We start from the raw sequence: 19,028 nt of genomic DNA, 5'->3' as shown, positions 1-19,028 counted from the left end.
GTACAGTGAACTGTGCCCAAGAAGGTTGGTGAAAATACCTGTCAGAGCAGGACAGGGAGTCTCTTGCAGAAGCAGAGGACTGAGCAGGAACAGGCTTTAGAAGTCACTGCTGCTGGAATTCTGCCCTCCACAATGCCACGTGAGTTATGACAGTGATGTGGGCATAAAGTAGATATTATATTAGTTCCCTTTATGTAGGAAGCTGAAAATTATCTGACTCAAGACAGCTGCCTTGACTGCTTGGACTTAATAGATTCCCTGATCAGGCAGAAAGCTGCACAGAAAATGAGATTCAGGAACTTGCAGTGGTGCAAGGAGATGTCACTTGCATATAAGGGATGTGCACAGATAATGTTTTCATGGCACTGACTGTCTCAGGCTTGATCAAAAGCTGCTAATCTTAATACACCTCTTTTCCTTGACTTCAATGAGCTTTGGATTGGGCCCTTTGAGAGCAGATATAAGCTAAAAATATTGCAGTGCCAAGACTGTGTAAAGTCAGGGGAGAACTATGATCAAATTTATCATTATAATACTCAGCAGTTTGTAAACTCATTAACATTTGCAGGGAACATGCTGTTTTACCTGTGACCTGTAAATTCTGGAAAGCTCAGGAGAATTGCCACTCCGAGAAGTGTTGATGGCAAAGATATTTTGGGGGAAGCATGATGAAGCCAAGTGGCATGGTTTAATTGAAGTTGCTATGGGATGCCATGACAAGTCACTGTGCATCTAAACAATGGCAGAGATTGCACAGAGTGGCATTCAGGTTTATGAAATTCTATAAGAAAGTGGGAGTCAGGTTAGCAAGATATTGCCCATAAATTAAAACACATTTCATGCATTAGGGTCCATTTATAGCAATAAGAGGGTGGATGATACTAATGTCCCCCATTCCAACTATGCTAAGTGTTGTTTCAAACCTGCATGTACTGAGGGGAAAAAGTATAAATTCTAGGTTAGATCAGTAATATCAGATGCACAGGGATCTCATGTAGGCACTAAAAAGAATATTGGAGGCCAAAAAAAAAAGGATATAACAAGCACAAAGCTATTTACAGACTGAATAGAGAATTGTGAATCTTTAGCTGCAGCAGAATGCTTTGGAGAGTCAGCAGCCATTGTCTCATGAGAAAGAAGAACATATACAGTGCTTGAAACATTTTTATATGAAAAGAACCTTTCCATTCAGATTTTTTTTTCCTAAATTGTATGGGTTTGCCAATATGTCAAGATTTTAAAAATAATAAAATTAAAGAATGCTGCTGTCTTTTTTTTTTTTTTTTTTTTTTTTGCTGAGTTGTAAATCCATATCCCTGTGTTTGTAGCATTTACAGCTCCTTGCCACTAACCTTAGTCCACAGCTAAAGGAAAACGAGAAAAGTCTTTTGTGTTTTCACAACATACATCCTAGTTCTGTTTGGGTTTTTTTTGTCACAATGTGTTTTCCAGCAGCCTCAAAGCTCCTCAGCCATCCTGGCTCCTGGAGAGTTAAAGCACTACCAAAGTACTACTTGCAGTTGCTGTTACAAGGACAACTTCAGTGATCCCCTGTTCTTCCCTGGTGCTCATACAGTTCCTAAAAAGGGTGGCACAGCCATTTAAGGGAACTTTTGGCTAATTGCATTCCTCGCCCTTCTCACCCCAAGCCCTGCAGCTGGGCAGGAATGGGCCTGGCAATCTTTTCTATATTTTGTATCTTGTACGTTACAAAGAATGGTCTGTGTCCTGGCCAAGACCAAACTAAAATATTATGGAGCAAAGTAAAAGTGACAGTTGCCTGCTGGTTGTGTGCAGAGCTGTGGGAGACACGTGTAACTGTGGTTTGCTGCAGTGGTTATGTCAACATGGTGTTTGAAGTGCATTTGTGTAGGCAAAATCCAGATATAAGACATCCCAAATAATGTCAACAATAATTGTGCCATTCCAAACTACCACAGATTCACTGTTTGTGTTATGCTATGGATATGCTACATTTTCTGTAGAACTACCAGTATTAATGGATCATTTCAACATCTCTTAGAAAAAATAATTAGAGCTGTGATCCATCCTGTACATCATTTATTCTCTATTATTCAGAAATCAGAGTAACTACTGAAAATTCTAAAAAATTATTTTACTCTCAAGAGACAAAGTATTAATCTGTTTATATCAGGCTGGCAAATGCTATTAGGAGATCAAGTTTAGAAATATCAGAACAGATTTCCTGGAATAATTTGGCAAAAGGCATGTGAGTTGATGCAGATATTCAGGAAATTAACTGATATCCTGAATGGCACAGCCATATATGCAAAAGGAATGGATTTGTGTGCATATCTTTACCTACAGAAACAATAAAATACAGACAATAAAATAGCTTTGAAAATGTAGCCATGTCTCTCTTAATTTAGCTCTTGGCTTTGCTGCTGAAACTTCCAAACGTGCAGCTGGGGGAAGGGAGAAAAGGGAATTTCTGATGTAGACATTTGTCCAGCAGGAACTAGATGGAACTGCCAGCTTATTACACATGGACCATTGAACACCAAGCAAACACTACTCTCTCCCTCCTGCACATTTGCAGTGTCTGTGGATTTCCTCATATAGTTACTTATCCTATTAGCTTAAGGGAAAAGCTCTAATTGCATTCACATGGAAGCAAAATCTTCAGTATATGCTCTTTCCATTACTATTCTTCTCCTTTTTCCCAGTGTCAGTTAGGGTTTAGCAGAACTCTCAGGATTATGAGCATATTTTACACTTTCTGGTTTGCATTAATATATGATCCCAAAGCAAGTAAAGAAAATATTAAAGTATTTATTTAAAAAAAAAACCCACAACTGTTACTAAAGTATAACCTTCGATACAGAACAGAAGTTTGGCTTCACAGCCCACATGCTGATTAGAGGAACTGCTGGGTGAAACTACAGGACTTGGATATTACAGGGGCTGTCTGTAGAGATCATAGATCTAATAAAACTAACCTCTTCTCTAAAAGCTATGAACCCACCCAGCCATGTCCTAAGAGGGGGTCAGAGATGGAGCTTGGCCAATGTGAGCATATTGCTGTGATCACTGTTCTGCCTGGCCACTTCTCCCCTTTCTCCTCCCCCAGCGAGGGAGCTTGGATACGACTGAGAATGCTTTAACACAAGGCATGTTCCAACAGCAGGGCCACAAAAGGGAGAGCAGAGGCACTCCACCTTCCAGATAGCCAGGTACTCTGTCAGTCTGTCACAGAAGCAGTTCCCCCAAGTAACAATGCAGTCAGTCAATAAAGTCTCTATTTAAAAGACCTCTGGTTTTCTCCCATAAGACCGAGCGTACTCATAAAATACACATTTGCCAATAACTCTTGTCCCTGTTTGTAGCAAGTCTGACACTATTAAGACACTGGGAAACTTGTTTCTTTTCAGATTATTTAGTGCTCAAAGGCTTGGAAATCTAGTGACAGATAGTTTAGGCTGCAAACTTACAAACTGGCCACAGTTACACTCACTGTGACTGTATTGAAACGGGGAACCACATGTGACAAACATCACATTCGATTTCTTCACCATCCAGTCCCTTAAGGTTGTGGGGTTTTTTCCTGTAGCAATAAGTTTTTGTCAATGCCAATGTCCACTTCAATAGAAGGAGTTTTTCATACACTCAGATTTTATATTTGATTTTTGAGCCACCAATGCTAACCGAGCTAATTTCTTTAGTGAATTGCATAAAAATTAATAAATTACCCTGAGTAATCAGTTTACTTTTTTAAATATTTTAATACTCTTATTTGAGGCTTTAGAGGTATTAGAAAACTTTGAGTTCTTCCCTTAAAATGAACTCCTGATTAGTACCAATTATTAATTCTTTCAGAGTGTTTATTTTAATAACTGTGTTAACCTGGAGCTGCAAGGAAACTAGAAAGTGTTCTCTAGTCAGCAACTGTAATCATGGCAAACTGCCAGGATGTTTGTGACCTCTAGAAATCCTTAAGGTTTTCATCAGCATTTCCTTATCCCCAATACTCCATTGTTTCTGTTTTAAATTACATCTCAGCATCTCCAGAGTAGGTAATAATGTTAATGTGATACAACAGATTGTTACAAGCTTCCTTGGATTATGAGGTGGGAATATCTTGATTATGAAAACAATGATGGGGTTTATAGTATTATATTTCTGAAATTATTATAGTATTATGCTGATACAAATTATACTGTTGCATCTCAAGCATACTTATTTAAAACACAGTGGATGGAATTCAAAGACTGTCAAAGACAATGAAAGACAATACCTGACTTTCCCTGGTTTTGTATCAGGATCAGAATGCTATTGTAACCTTCACATTGTGTGGCACTAAATCCTAAAATCAGAAGATACAAATTTCCTGACTTTTTTGTGCCTGTAGAGTTAATAGGTACTATAATTACAAAGGATAGTAAATAATGGGTGCAAAGCTCATGAAAAGAGCTTGCTGCCACTGCTAAAATACATTTGTTTGCTACAGAATGTGCAATGGGTTAGTACAGGGAATCTTGTAACTGTGGCTACAGATAATAATAGAAAATGTGTCTCTCAGAAGGAACTTTTTGTTTCTATATTCATATAAAGGTTCTTTCCCTGCTAAGACTTAAAGGCAAGGTGATAGCAAAATGAGAATTGCTTACAGAGCTGGGGAAAAAAAACCATTGTGTTACTCTGCATTTACCCTTTTGATCCAGTGTTAGTGCTGCACTGAGAACATAATGTGCTACATGTTACATATTACATAATACATGTGGAGGTATATATATTAATATATTTGCTGTGTATACTGTGACAGTTTATACACAGTTTGTGTGTAAGTGGCCTAAATTCAGAAATTTGAAGTGGAATGTCATGTTCCATTGCAGAACACATAAAGACTTGCACTGTCCCGAAGTGATAAAATAACTTATGTAAGAAAATGCAATTATTTGTTTAAAAACCCATTTGTTATTCTAAGCCAAGTAGCACAACTTCAAGCTTTTAAAAATTCGTAACACTTGGTGTTGCTAGAGTTGGTGTTGAAGCTGAGACAAACATATGCTGTCTTTTCCCATATCACCTTTATAGATCCTTATGCTGCAATGACATTTTAATTGTAAGTTGTTTTCTTCCATTCATTTAAAGTGTTTTCATTGATTTTTTTAATTAATGGTGACATCTAAACAAATATGAGTTTTCGTGTAAGTTACAGAGCATTACATAAATTTGCATATTGGTGATCACTTCCAGAAACCCATGTCAGGTGTTAGTATTTCATTTCATCTCTTTTGGCAGTATTTTTCCAGAATAGTTGCCTTGTCACTAACTGTGGCATATCTTCATTACAACTGTCAGGCACAGAAAGGCGGAATCACAAACATGAAGGCAAGAAAAGCTTTGATGGGCAAGAAAGAGATTGAGAGAGAAGGAGTGCTGAAAAAATGGCATCATCCACTGGATCCTCCTCGGGCTGTGGAGAATGAGACTTTGCCTGGACTGCTTTTGAGTCACAGCTGGGTAAGTCATTAAGTTCTTACTATTGCATATATGATGAGATTGGTTTTCAGACTCATTTTTGCTTACCCATTTTCTGGTATTATTTAACTGTGGCTTAAAAAGAAAAATGTAATATGGTTATCATCCAAAGGTCTACCAAACGAGTTAAGCTGATACAATGTCAAAATTCAGTGCAGGTACTTTTACCCATGGGGTAAAAAAATCTGTTCTGCAGCTCCAGCTCTACTCTCAAAGTTTGCTGGGCTACGTAGGCTGCTCCAGGTGTTCCACGCTACCTAGTTCTGAAATTTTGAATCCTTTTGGAAAAAAAAAAAAAAAAAAAGAATCTCCAGAGCATTTTAAGTCAAACCCACTCTCTCTGTGTGCTTTCTGACATCTTCTTTGTGAAATGAGGCTCTTCATTGTCATCTCCCTTTGACAGCTTCTCTCATCCTGTGTGTTCAATACATCCACTCTGAGCAAGTTACCCTTTCATCTGGCATTTCTTTATGTTAAGGCTGTGCTGATCCTCACTGTGAATTGGATCTGCCAGGCTGGCTGATATTGTGTGCTGTAGTTTGCCAAACCTCGTTTGCTCTGACTGGCAGCAATAGCAGCACACACCACCTCAGCCAGCTGTGGCAGCAGCAATCTAAGCTGGCCAGCTGCAGGGATCTAAACATAAAGACAAAAATATGATAATGTTGCATTGCTGGACCACAGCCAGTGCTGCACTGGCTTCTGCAACACCTTTCTGCAATGTGAAGCACACAGATAATCTGATGCTCAGGGGCATTCAGCTTGTGTGCAGTCAGACCGGAAAAAGGTCAGGTTTGGTTTCTGTGGACACAGCTCCAGCTGCAAGGCCTCACCATTTCTGATGTGGAGGGGGGTCAGGAACTGTTTCAACACAAGAAAAAACCTGTACTAGTTTTAGTCCTGTGAATGATGAAAAAAAGCTGCATGTCTTAATCAGAGGAAAGTTGGTGAGATTGCCACAGTTAGGAGCTGTCACTGATATCAAACCCACAAGACAGAGCAAGCAGCCTGCATAGCACTTGCAATTATCTCACACAGGTCAAATCCAGTGAAATCCATGGCTGCAAGTTACTGTGAGAATATTTCAGGAAGAATCTTCAGCTGATGGAGTATTGATTGTGACATACTGACTGCCAGGATTCAGTCATGCATGTGATGTCAGACTATGACATGCATATGGTTCTAGTTTTAATTTTCTGGGGTGATAATTAAGAAAAAAATATTCCTCTTCTGTTAGTTCCTTCAAAGCTGAAAAGAGTTGTCAGTGTCTATATGTGAAGAGTATTAAAGTTATAGCTCATGGTCACCAACCTTCAGGGTGCACTGATCTCAAACTCCATATAGACTACAGGTATGGGGGGAAAGTTAATCCATTGCTACACACAGAGATTTCCCAAAGGGAAATGTGCATTTAGGATTTCTCCCTTTATATTTTGCTAGTTAGCCTCAGATTGCTTACCACCAGTGACTTTTGCATCACTGAAGCTGTGCAGCATCTTCTTTCCCAAGAGTGTTGCAAGCCATAAAAGAGGATTAATGCTGCTTTTTTAACTCCATTAACTATTGTGTGGATTTTCCATTTGGAAGCTTCTAGCACACACTTAATATCATGTAAAATGGAAATAAGAATAATTAGCAATTAATAAATCATCTGTAAAGTTTTGAGCTTGTTTTTTCCTCTGACCTTCTGACATATTCTGACTTCTTTCAGTCTTTCTTGTACAGTTAATTTAGACACTACAACCAGGCAGGCATCATCCTGAGAAATAAGTTCTTTGATCCATGGGGAAGAGGATGTGCCATAGATTATCCTTCTTTTCTTGTTTTCCTGGCATTTCCGGCTTCTGATGACTAGATCTCACTATTTGACTCTCAGAGCAGAATTTCAATACTTATTTGATTTATGGATCCAAACTTTGTGCTAACAATGCCCTGTAGGATTTTATTGCACTCAGTAAATAACTCAAGGTTTATTGTTCTTAAAAGAGAACATGGGTAATGTAATTTTTATTTTGTCTAGCTATCTGTTACTCCCTCTAGTAGCTTTTAACTCCTTTGCCCTTTTTGGTGTTATTGAGATCTCAAGGATGAGATGTTTCTATAGCTGTTAGGAAAACAAATGGCTGAATGGAGACAAAAGGCTGAAGTACAAACTTTATAGTTGTTTGCTTGGTTTGTTCTGCTTGCTGATCAATCAGTACATGTATACCAGGATGAGTAACTGCAGAAAAGAGTATTATTCTTTACCCAGACAAAATCAAGAAACACAAGAGGAACCTGAGGTGCTGGCTATGGGTTGTTGAGATGCAGAGGGGCTGGAGGGAGAGGAACAGTCCTTCCTCTTCTTAATAGACATGAGAGGTGGCAAAGAGGAAAGGGAAACTTTAGTGTTATTCCAGTGGACAATTTCAGCAGAGTAAAGCACTAAGTTACAAAGACCAGATTTTCATGGACCATTTGTTTTCCTTTCTAAAAATGTTTGGGTGATTTTGACGCTTATAAAATCTGAAAATCTTTCCCTATGCACAGGGCAGACAGGTGATTCACACTTTGCAGCATTGCTCTAGTTCTGTGTCTCTGGTTCCAGAAACATCTTCATCTATCTCTCTATATTTGCAGAAATGATGGAAAAGGTGTCACCTAGGAAATAAAGTGCAGCTTGCAAATAAATATTTCAAACCAGATTTTCGCAAATAAATGTTAATGGCTCTGAAGTGCTAGACTATGACAATACAGGATCATCATAATATAAAGTGTGTCATTTGTATGTGCCTGAAAAGAACCCTGCAGCACTGCTGTTCTTTTCTCTGCTGTAATTTGCTTACTCTGAGAGGAAAAAAGCCTACTCTATTTGCATAAAGTTATTTAGACCTCTCTATAAGTGTCATAGGATCACAGCTGGAAAAAAAATTAGTCAGGTAATTCTTAGATGAGTGCATTAAATTATTAATATAATAAACAAATGGTAGAAAAAGCTAGCTTAATAATATAAATTGTATTTTATATACTTATCTTCTAGAATATATCTGCTAAAATGTGGACATTTTCAAGGAAGCATAAATAATTTTACTTTTAATATTTTTAAAGGTTCAGAACTTTCTGGTATTTGTTACTGAGTTTGTACAAACATTTTTATCCAGACTTAGTGCCTGACTTCTCTATCACCACAGTCATACCTTTGTATGGTTAAGGAACAGAATACTGGGCTCCCAAGGTAAAATTTTAGTTTACTGACTTTGATACAAAAACTTCTAGACACGAGATTAATCTCAGACACATACTAGAGAATAAGGAGATGGCTGTTGTAAGTGAATTTTTATATTATAGCTCTTAAAGATATCTTTATTTTAGTTAAAAATCTAGGCAAAACCCCTCTGAAAATATCTTATCCCTTCTGATTTTCTGTGGATTCTTGAAGATCTTTTGGGGGGCTAATTATTTCTGTGAGAAACTAATTGCTTCTGTGAGAAATTTGGGGCTAATTATTTCTGCCAGACCTCTTTTCTTAAGTGAAAATTTTAAGCAAGGAGGAAAAACAAGAACCAAGAAAAATAAGTGCTAAAATTATGAGAAAGAAGTTATCAATATCTAATGTAAATTATTTTACTTTAAAAATCCTTGTAGAAGTTCATTTAACTAAGTGTTTACTGGCAATTTAATTACAGATCTATGACTAGAAACTTGAAATTGTTCTAACCAAAGTGCTGGTCAGGTTTGGTTTTGACAAAGGATAAGGAATGTTTCCTCACAGTACCAATGGCTGTTCAGAAATTAACTTGAAACTTTAACAGGAATCTGGATTACTATAGGAGGAATGCAGTTCTCCAATCTTACAGCTTTGAGAAAACAGTAAATAGTTTAAACCATTACTATATATGTAAAATATATTCTTTAAACTAGAGTTGGTCACTTGATGAGGTAGAGCCAAGCTATTAGCAAAAAACAAAAAACATATTTATTTTTTGGAAGCTGTTTATAAAATACTATAAATGGGCCTCATTCTTTTTAACACAAGAATTCATGCAGTGATTTGCCTCTGAATGACACAAGCATATTGCTTGACCAGGCCAAACCCCCCTGGCCAGAGCAGCAGACCAGTTAGTCTGGGCTTGGCCAACTCCCCCAGTGCAAACGTGCTGCCTTGGAAGGGCCTCCACGAAACAAACCCACTGTGCTCAGTGCTCTACTCCTGTAACATTCCAGAAACATTTCAGACCATTTACTCAGGTGAAAGCTGCCACCTGTGACTGTGCTTCGTGCCAGGGTTCAGGGGTTGGGAATCTGGTGTCTGCACAAAGTCTCCAAGAGGCCTGTTCTGCCTCCTGGGGGTGACAACAGTTGTTCAGCCACAGCAGCTGTGCTGCCAAAGGGGACAGGCGTGGAAGGAGAGCACAAGAGGTTCCCTTCCTCCTGTGTGCCAAGGGCATGGACATTTTCCTTGTTTGCAGACTCCCACACTTCCCCAAAATCAGAACAGAAATGGAAAATACGTCTAGCTGAAAACTTCTTCCAGCCTCCTGGCTTCTCACAACACTTCTCAGGAGGGTTTGATTTGGTAAATTATTTGGTAGTTTTTCACTGCACTTCCCCTGACTGGTTTGTATTGCTTTTGGCAGTGAACATTTTTCCTTTTCCAACACTGAACTCCTTAAGCTGTATCATGGGGGTTTTTTGAAAGGCCATAAGATAAACTTTCTGCATATCCCTTTATCTCTCTCCTTACTCCAGATGAATAGCAAAAACACAATTCCCCTCAACAAGGTGTATGTGAGGTCCTACATGAATTGTAGTGCCCCGGGTGAAATCCATGAGCCATTAGAGATGACAAATGCTTTACTATGACTTTTGACCAATCAGAATTTCATCTACTTGGCTTTATCTGCCCATTACTCCAAGCACTGTCAAAATCCTACTTCTGTTGCAAGGCTCACAGGCTGTGCCAACCCCACCTCAGAGTCACACCCTGGAACCCAGGGCTGAAAGTCCTTCGCCTACAGTGCCCCGGGGGTAAATTAAATGCTGGCAGGCATTTGCTGTATTTTTCTGTGTTGTGGACTTTTTTCCTATGTTATCCAGGCTGGCTGGCTGCAGGCTTTCTAAAACAATCAAATCCAGCATCATCAAACAGTATTTGTAGTCATAGAGGACCAGCTTATTATGGGCAGCAGAGGAGACAGCAATAGGAAGCACAAGGTTTAGTGTGAGTGGAGAATGTGTTAAGAGAAAACAATAAAGCAGTTCAGAAGTGATCAGATTAGCCCTGGAAGAGCAACTGCCTACATGGGAAAGGCTGGCTTTTCTTTTCCTGGCTGTAGTGTAAAAGGTGAACTAACAGAGTGAGAACAAACCTTCCAGGGTAAAAAGCTGACCCGTGTTTGAGACAGTTTACTGTGGACACTTCCAGCTAAACAAATGGTAACTCTAGTGGTGTCCAGACTTTGTCAGGCACATTCTCTTTAGTCTAGGCTTATGTGTGTGTCTGTAGATAACTATTTATCAAATATGCCTTTCCTTTAATTGGTAAGAGTGGATGGTAAAAGGTAATTGGATTATTTTGGATTATGTTACAAATTCATTATGGATTCAGAAGTATAGTTAGAGCCTTAAGCTTGGGTGCACAGATATGTTACTTAGATGTATGAGCTAAAAACAAATTTATGTTACTGGAAGGATCTTAAAAGCTATTTAGATGTGATAACTAAAAATGAAAGATTACATTAAAATCCACATTTTAATCATCTTGGAATGATTATTAATGTAGTTTTGTATCATGGTTCCAGAGATTTTTTTTCCAACTATTTTTTTCTATCATAAAACTTTTTTTAAAAGTTATTTCATAAATATTAAACACACTTAGTTCCCTTCTTGACTTTATCTTGTGATAATAAAGTTGGAATCAGAGGCAATGTGTACATTTCAAGGAAAGTTATGATGTAAAGCAGAGATCATAGAACAAAGTACTGCAAATCATTTGTGATTGAAACTGTAGATTGAAGTTGGTACAAATCTCTCTCGGAGTAGCATCTCAAGAATGCCTGGTAATGTTGGGATGTGTATTCATAAGTTTTTTAATGTATGCAGTCAACCTCTTCTACTTTAGTTTGCAACCACTGTACTGATTCTGCTTGGCAAAGTTGGTATGACTGATTGAAAAATTAAGAATGTTAAATTTCTGATAAGAGCATTTTAACATCTAAAATACAGTATTATCAAAGCTTTGCACAGCCAGAGTGATAAAAATTTATAGTTTTAGCTGCAGATATACCAGTGTACAATAGTTAACACTTGCACCTGAATGCATGGACAGAAATGGACATATTAGTGAATCCATGGTTTTATCATTTTTGTTACAAATCTATGACTTTTGAAACAAAATATGAGGGAGGGAGTTCAAGGATTTAGAGAGATGATTAAGCTGTAAGTCAGCAGTTAAAAACAGTATTGTTTTGGCACGGAAAAGGCAAGGGCAGTTTGTGTGAGGGTGCTGGCAAACCAACAGTGAAAGCAAAAGGTACTTTTTGTTTGCCTTTCAGTGACTCTGGCCATGTCAAAAAATAAGATGTATCAGCCTCTATTCTTCATTTTAAGGAGCACAAATCCGGCAGAATGCAGTCATACAAAAGTTGTGGTGTTGGATTGTTGGTATTTTTCCAAAACATGATCCTCACTAGTTTGGCATTGTTCTCTACACCAGTTTTTGACATTAATAATCCCAGCGATATGAAAGATGTGAGAGGTACGAAGCACTGATGGCTGATGTTGCTGAGAGTTGGGGTTAATAGTGGGAATATTTGGGACTGGAAGTGATTCCACCCTGAGGACACTATTATTCAGCATGCCTGTCCAAAGACAAAACAGAATTTTAGATGTTAAATTGAGTAGTAGGTGATAGGAACAGCCCCTCACTTAATGAGTAAAACTTAGATTGCAAAGTGGAAGTGGAATCACAAGAGAAACACATCACTGTTTTCCAAAGACGCTGAACTTTTCATCTTCTAGATGGTAAATACATCCCTGTACTATTGGGCAACATTTCAAAGTACTAATCTGCACCCCAATGACAGCAAAATGAGTCTCATCCTTTATATGTGCTTTTCAAGTCTGCTGTTGGGTGACTCAAACTGCCTATACAATAGTCTAGTACAGCAATGCTCTTGTCTGTCATGCCAATATTTTTATTTTATTAAATAATCATTCAGCCTTTTAAACTACAGTATAAAATGTAAAAATATATTCTTAATATTTTTATTACAATAACGTTAATTCTTGCCACTAAAGGATAATGTCAGTGATTAACTGTATTTCTCCCAAAGATGTTTTACATTGATGAATATGTTTATTAAGAGATGTCAAATTTCTCTGAATTAAAAGCTGAATAGAAGTAAATGATAGGATGCAAGGCAGTAATCTAATCTAATTGTTCTTATTGTAAAATAAATGAAGAAAGATAGAGCAAAAACTTCATTGTTCAGTTCTAATGGAAATGGTTACATAAGCAGAGCTTATGAAGACCTACCTAATATGGTTCAAAACTAAAATTGCAGGTGGGATCCATGGCTATCTCAGAGAGTTTCCAATAAAATCAGATCTAACAAGAAGTATTTTAGAATAAAATTAAAAACTTTCTGATAATGATTATGAGGCTAACCACACTTGCAGAACTGATTAAACATTGCTGTCTTACAGTGACTAAGTTGCAAGAGGAATTCATTTATATGGGAAATCTGGATTCCAGCAAGGAAGCTCTGGATATCTGGAATGTGTTGCTTTTACTGTAGTTATATTAACAAAAAATATATCACCAATTTGATAATGCTTTGAAATTCTACTTGTAGCATGATTTCAGTTAGAAATTAACTTAAAGGTGTTTTAAAAGTGGTCTCAAGATAGTTGTGACAAAGCAGTTTGCAGCTTCTAATCTCAAGCAGAAATTGTATTTAAAAAACCCAATATTTATTCTGACATTGCTGATGACAGTAGTCTGGGCTTTTTCTTGGATGATTAGTTTGTAAAATGTATAATTTAAATGTGAACTTATTCCTCCTTGTGGTGAATGCCAATCTAAATGCCATAAGTAGCTCTCCCTAAGCCTGTGTTTAGTTCAGGTATTTAGTCTAAATTATCAGATTTTTTTTTTTAATAGTGTTAAGGTGCCTCCTGTATAGATCTCAGAAACCCCAGTAAAGTGAGGTTTGCACACTGAGACTCGGGCTTTAAATGTAAGCAAGTTCCCAATAGTTTCTGACAACAGTCCCTGCCCTCTGTTATAACACAGCAGCTTCTTGTGAACTAAGGACGTCCTCAGTTAAGTTGGACATTTTATTCTCCCTCATCCTTCACTGTCTTGGAGCACTCCATCAGCAGCACTTCTTCACTCCTTCTGTCATTCTGCTAAAACTATCTTTTTCTTGGCTGAAAACTTATTAGTGTTGTCCATCTTTCCACCCGTAAAACACAGCTGGAGCCCTGTCTGTGCAGCTCAACTCCTCTGTCCCTATTTTGTCCTTCTGAGTGAGCAGACAAACAGCCAATTAAAGTTTGTGAAGAAAACAGTGCAATTCCTCTGGGCTAGACCCATGCATATAGCCCAAAAAAAAAGCATTTGTGCTGTAGCCAAACAACCTAGATTCCAACCAGGCCAAACACAGCTATTTGCTCAGTCCTTTGGATTTTGCAGCCCCGTGTCCGAAGGGTTGGGGTGAAGTTTCAAGGCCCCTGTCACCAGAGGCACTTTGTGCCTTCATGTTCTCAACCACCTCAGTATCATGCAATTAATTGCCCAACAGTTACTGTGTAAGCAAGTTAGTTATCAGGTTTGATACACTTCAAGAACTTTGCATTTGGAACAACAGCACTTCTCTGTGCTGGAGTTTCTCAATAAGCCTCTACACTTATTTCCAATGAGCAACAGTAGGAAGGGCATTTAGGCAACACAATACAGTGAATCATCTCGTGTAAGCATGTTTAGGTATGTTAATCATAAAAGTAATTAGTTTGCCAAAGACAACCATAAAAAAAAGCGTATTCACTAGGGAGTGAAAGAGACCACAAAACATTCTTGCAAATTCTAACTGTTTTCACAGTGTGAAATTAGTGACAGTTCCTCTCACTGGAAAACACAGCCTGAGCTTCTGCTTACAGAAATGGGGGAAAGCACAGGAATGTGCAATACAGAATGCTTATTCTAATATACAAGAACTTCAAAAAATACCCTCCTATTTAAATGCCTGCTGTCTCAACACAGGAATAAAGAAAAAACCAAAGTTAACTTATCATAAGGCACCAGTTACAGAAATGTCTTGGCTTTGTTTTCAGCATTAGCATTTGTTGTGAGTCTGTATCCAGGACAACTGACAATCAAATGCAGCAGCAAACACATTGCTGCATTTATTTAAAAAAAAAGAAAAGTCATTTTAATCACATGGGCTGCATATCTTTGGCCAGTATTAAAACTCACCATTTGACACAATGCAACACTTCCTTCTTCGAATGGTGAGTTAAAATCCACTTTTTTTCAAGTTAAATTCAAAATAAACGAATAATTCATACATGTCAAACTAAGTAAAGCTAGCATTTTTCATCTTAAAACCTCCTTAATCTGTAATTGGCTTCCCTTTAAAGTCACCTTTATCTTGGGAGCCTGCCTAAATTGTTTAAATTCACTAGTGCAAGGCTAGTTATTGGGAAAGAGTAACAGAGCTTTTACTGATCATTAGGAAAAGTGCCTGTGGATTGCACTAACTTCAGTATTTTTTCTTTGTGCTATCAGAGATCATGAATCAGAAATAATAGCAGTAATCACGTTTCAGAAATGAGGCTGAAGCTACAAAGCCTTCTAACTCCCACTACAGCAGTCTTGTAATCCCAACAAGTTAAATAAATCCCTTACTTCTAACACAATAAGTAGAAAAGGAGAAAAAAAAATAAAACAAGAAGACAAGAACACTTTGAATGCTGCTGCTTTCTTAAGATTCATGAAAGTCAGAGATGAACACAACAACTCATATTCAGCAGAAAGATTTGGGTTTGGGTTTATGTTTTTAATATAACTTTTAAATGTCCCCCTTTTTTTCCATTTTATTTTATTTAACATCTCCTGTTAGAAGACTTGAATGCTTGTTTACAAAGCACCACTCCATTCTAACGTGTATGAATGAAGGGAAATAACAGAAAAGTAATCCTAAGGAAAGCACTACTGGAAGAAAATTATGACAACCAACAACCACTGAGAAAAAAATAGTTTTTACTAAAAATCATCTGGATTAGTATGGGCAAAGAAAAAAACCCTGTGTTTTCCCACAACCTCCAATATGTCTGTTCTTTTCTGGGATCAGAAGAGAAGGGACAAGGAACTGAGTAAACTGCAAGTTGCTGAAAAGAGATCTTTCGGATTCCACTGGCCTGAGGGTTTTGGCAAATAGCTGTGCTAACTGCAGACAGCACAGGAAATTTTGTCCTCTGGTAACAAACAGTCCAGAAACAGAAACACACTCATTTTCAGTGTCAGAGATCATGTTTAGGTTGTCATTTTGACAAAAGAGCTTCCCTTCATAAAACACTTTCAGAATGGGTTGGCAACATCAGCAAAATATTTTCAAGGGGACAGAAAGAGCAAATGAACATTCAAACTAGAACATTTTTAATAATGTTTGGCCTTCAGTGGTTTGTCTTCAGTATTCTGAAAGACACAAATGGAAGGGGTACACAATGCCTAAGAAATTCCTCCTGCCCTCTTCATGTGAAAAGTACACCAGCCTCAAATATTGAGATGGAAAGTAGATAGAAAGTGATAACTTGGACAACTTTGAAAATACATATTAAAGTTTATGATACAATAATTTGATACAATTTCATTTTCTCTGTATAAGAAAAGATCTGGAATAGAATTTCTGTGAAAGCTGTAATTCACTCTGGTTTATTTGCTTGTAAAAATGCCCCAGAAAAGTCTGTTACTTTTCCAGCACTGGTAGTAAGTAATGCTTCACTGCCAAAGTTTCTACCAGCAATATCCACTCTTGCAGTGTTTCAGAACTCCACTATAAAATACCAATTTGCTAAAATACTGGCTTAGAAAATTTGTCCTAATCATTTGTCTTTATAAAGATTTTTCCTGCACCATAAATGCACATGCTTTCAACAGACCTCAATCATCTGTGATGTTCTGGCAAATTCTAGTCGGTCATTTAGGCATGTTTTACATGAGTTTATGAGAATAAAATGGCAACAAATATAGAACAATGATCCACTTGCTCTGAAGTAAATGTATGCAATATTGGTTATAGAATGCCTTGAGTAATTTCACCACTTGAAGGTTTGCACTGAACAATCTAAAATTATTGACTTCATGCATAAAGTTGATTAAAGAGTGAAGCAGTTACCATCATAGCTGCTGGCTGCTGAGGGTTCCCTCTGCAGCAGCAATGCCTGAGTTGCCTGTGAAGCAGTCTTGGACTGCCCTTTCCACTGCCCAATGGATTAAGAGAGCTCCAAAGCAGCAGCAGGGCCTCTTTGATGGAAACTGCAGTGGTGCAAGAGCTGTTTCACACAGAATTCTTCCCTCTGTGCCAGAGGGCCATATTCTGAGACAGAGCTGTATGGGTGGCTGGGATCATCACAAACCAACATCCTATTAAATGTATCTTCTTTTCTTCCTTGATGCAGTAACTATGTGGCTCTGAGTTGCATTTTTATGCAAGAGTTCATAGAAGCAAGGCTTAAATCTGAATTCAAATCCAAGAAACAATGAGTTTAAGTGCCTGCTGTGTTATGTCGTATATTGTAGTATACAAAGAGTTTTAAGCAAAATATCTCAGTGTGATCAGTACAAAAATCTAGATACAATCAATGCAGTAAGGACCTCTTTACTTTCTGGCTCCTTCATTAACTGGGATTCTGAATAAACATTTCACACATGAGAAAAAATAAAGGACCCAAACTTCGTTACCATTTGGTACCATTCTTGAAAAAATGGCCATAGGAGGCTCAGGCATCAGCAAAGAGCTTATACACAGAGCAAAGAGAGATATAGTGTTTATTCCCATCCTCCTTGAAGGTTCCAAAGTCAACCAGCTCACTCCAGGGGGTTGAGCAGGTCTGACAGAGCAGCAGGAGTTTCTGCTTTGCAGGCTTAGGGGTGTAAGGCTGCAGTGTGTGCACCCCCTGCCCTCTCTGCAGTGCAGCTCTGCACCCACCCAGCTGGGAGCACTGGGCTGGGGAGCAGGGCAGGCAGAGGAGGTGTCACACCCCGCTGCAGGGGGTGCCTTTAGTAGAGTCACAGCTTAAACTCTCTCCTATTACTCTGTAAGGGGTTACATAAGGAATCCCCCTCAGCCTCTCCCACAAACCAGGTACCAGGACTGCATCCAGCACAGACATCTGCACTTTCTCCTGTTGTTTTTACACCCTTCCAAAAAAAAAGGCACTAAAATCTCACATTATCTGCACAATGCAGTCCAAATAAAACTTCAAATATAAGCAAATTTTCTGCTTTCTGTATACAAGTGCAAATGCTTTTTAAATGTTTCAAAATCCAAACACCAAGGCAGTAAAAGTGTACTTGCAGCAAAATGCACATCTACATTGATCTACAGCACAGAACAAAGCCATCCACTGCCTATTTTCCTAGTGGTTATGATGAAACAGCCTAATGGGCCCACTTCCTTATTGGATATTACAGCCCTATGAAACATGTTAAATTTGGCTGTAACCTTAACAGTTTGTATTTTAGTACAACAAAACACAGAATAAGGCAAAGATTGGTAAGCTGAGCAAAAACACCAGGTAGAAGGAGACAAAGGTACAAAATCATTACTAGTCAAACAAGACAACTAGATAAAACTAAATAGAATAACTAATTTTCCTCTTCAAAATTTCTTTCTCTCACTGTTGTACTCTTTGCACTAGGAAATTCTAAATATTTCTAATTGTGAGTTAAAGAATATTTCTGCTTTGCAAGAACCAATGTACTCTTGATCCTCATTTGACATCCACCAATATTTGTTTCATAATGCTCCCTTTAGTGCCAGCATTCCAGATATTGACAAAGTTATAATTCAACTTACGTAAGTTATTTGGAGGAGGTCTTGTCTCCATGTTTTCATAGTGTTGCACATGTACTACAATGTTTAGATCTCTTTCCATATGATCTGTTGTACAAGGACCTTGAGGTCGCATAACATCAGCAAGAGCCCTGAAAACCAAACAAAACCAGAATGAACCTGCAAAATCTGTAAGACATCACCAATATGTTCCAAGCTCTTTTTTAGTTCTAGAGGAAGTTGATCATAATGTCTGCTAGAGAAAACAGCTCCCCTCACAACAAATTCAGGGAAGCAGATTCATTGTGAGACTTCACACCTAAGGCTCTTTTTAGGTTGTCTCAGACAGTGTGCTAGAAGTGAAACACAGAAACACAGTAAGTTCTTAAGCTGTCTTTGCTTTGGAGGAACATAATTTAAGCTTGTTGAGACTTGAAGAGTTCTGCCATTGCATGTGCTCAGTAACATTGCCACCTTGGTCAAGCTGAG

At 38.0% G+C, this 19,028-nt stretch overlaps 1 protein-coding gene across 1 annotated transcript in view; it reads right to left on the bottom strand.

Moving 5' to 3' along the window:
* The window catches only part of SHISA9 (shisa family member 9), a 169,813-nt gene that overhangs the window by 143,439 nt on the left and 7,346 nt on the right, over positions 1-19,028 (bottom strand). Inside the window, exon 2 of the mRNA XM_018067441.2 lies at positions 18,564-18,691. Coding sequence (XP_017922930.2) covers positions 18,564-18,691 — 128 coding nt within the window. The remainder of the gene's footprint in view (positions 1-18,563; positions 18,692-19,028) is intronic.

The sequence above is a fragment of the Manacus vitellinus genome, unplaced genomic scaffold, assembly GCF_001715985.3.
Source record: "Manacus vitellinus isolate BGI_N305 unplaced genomic scaffold, ASM171598v3 scaffold_12_pilon, whole genome shotgun sequence".
Classification (NCBI taxonomy): Eukaryota; Metazoa; Chordata; class Aves; order Passeriformes; family Pipridae; genus Manacus; species Manacus vitellinus.
This window is presented reverse-complemented; position numbering and strand designations above follow the sequence as displayed.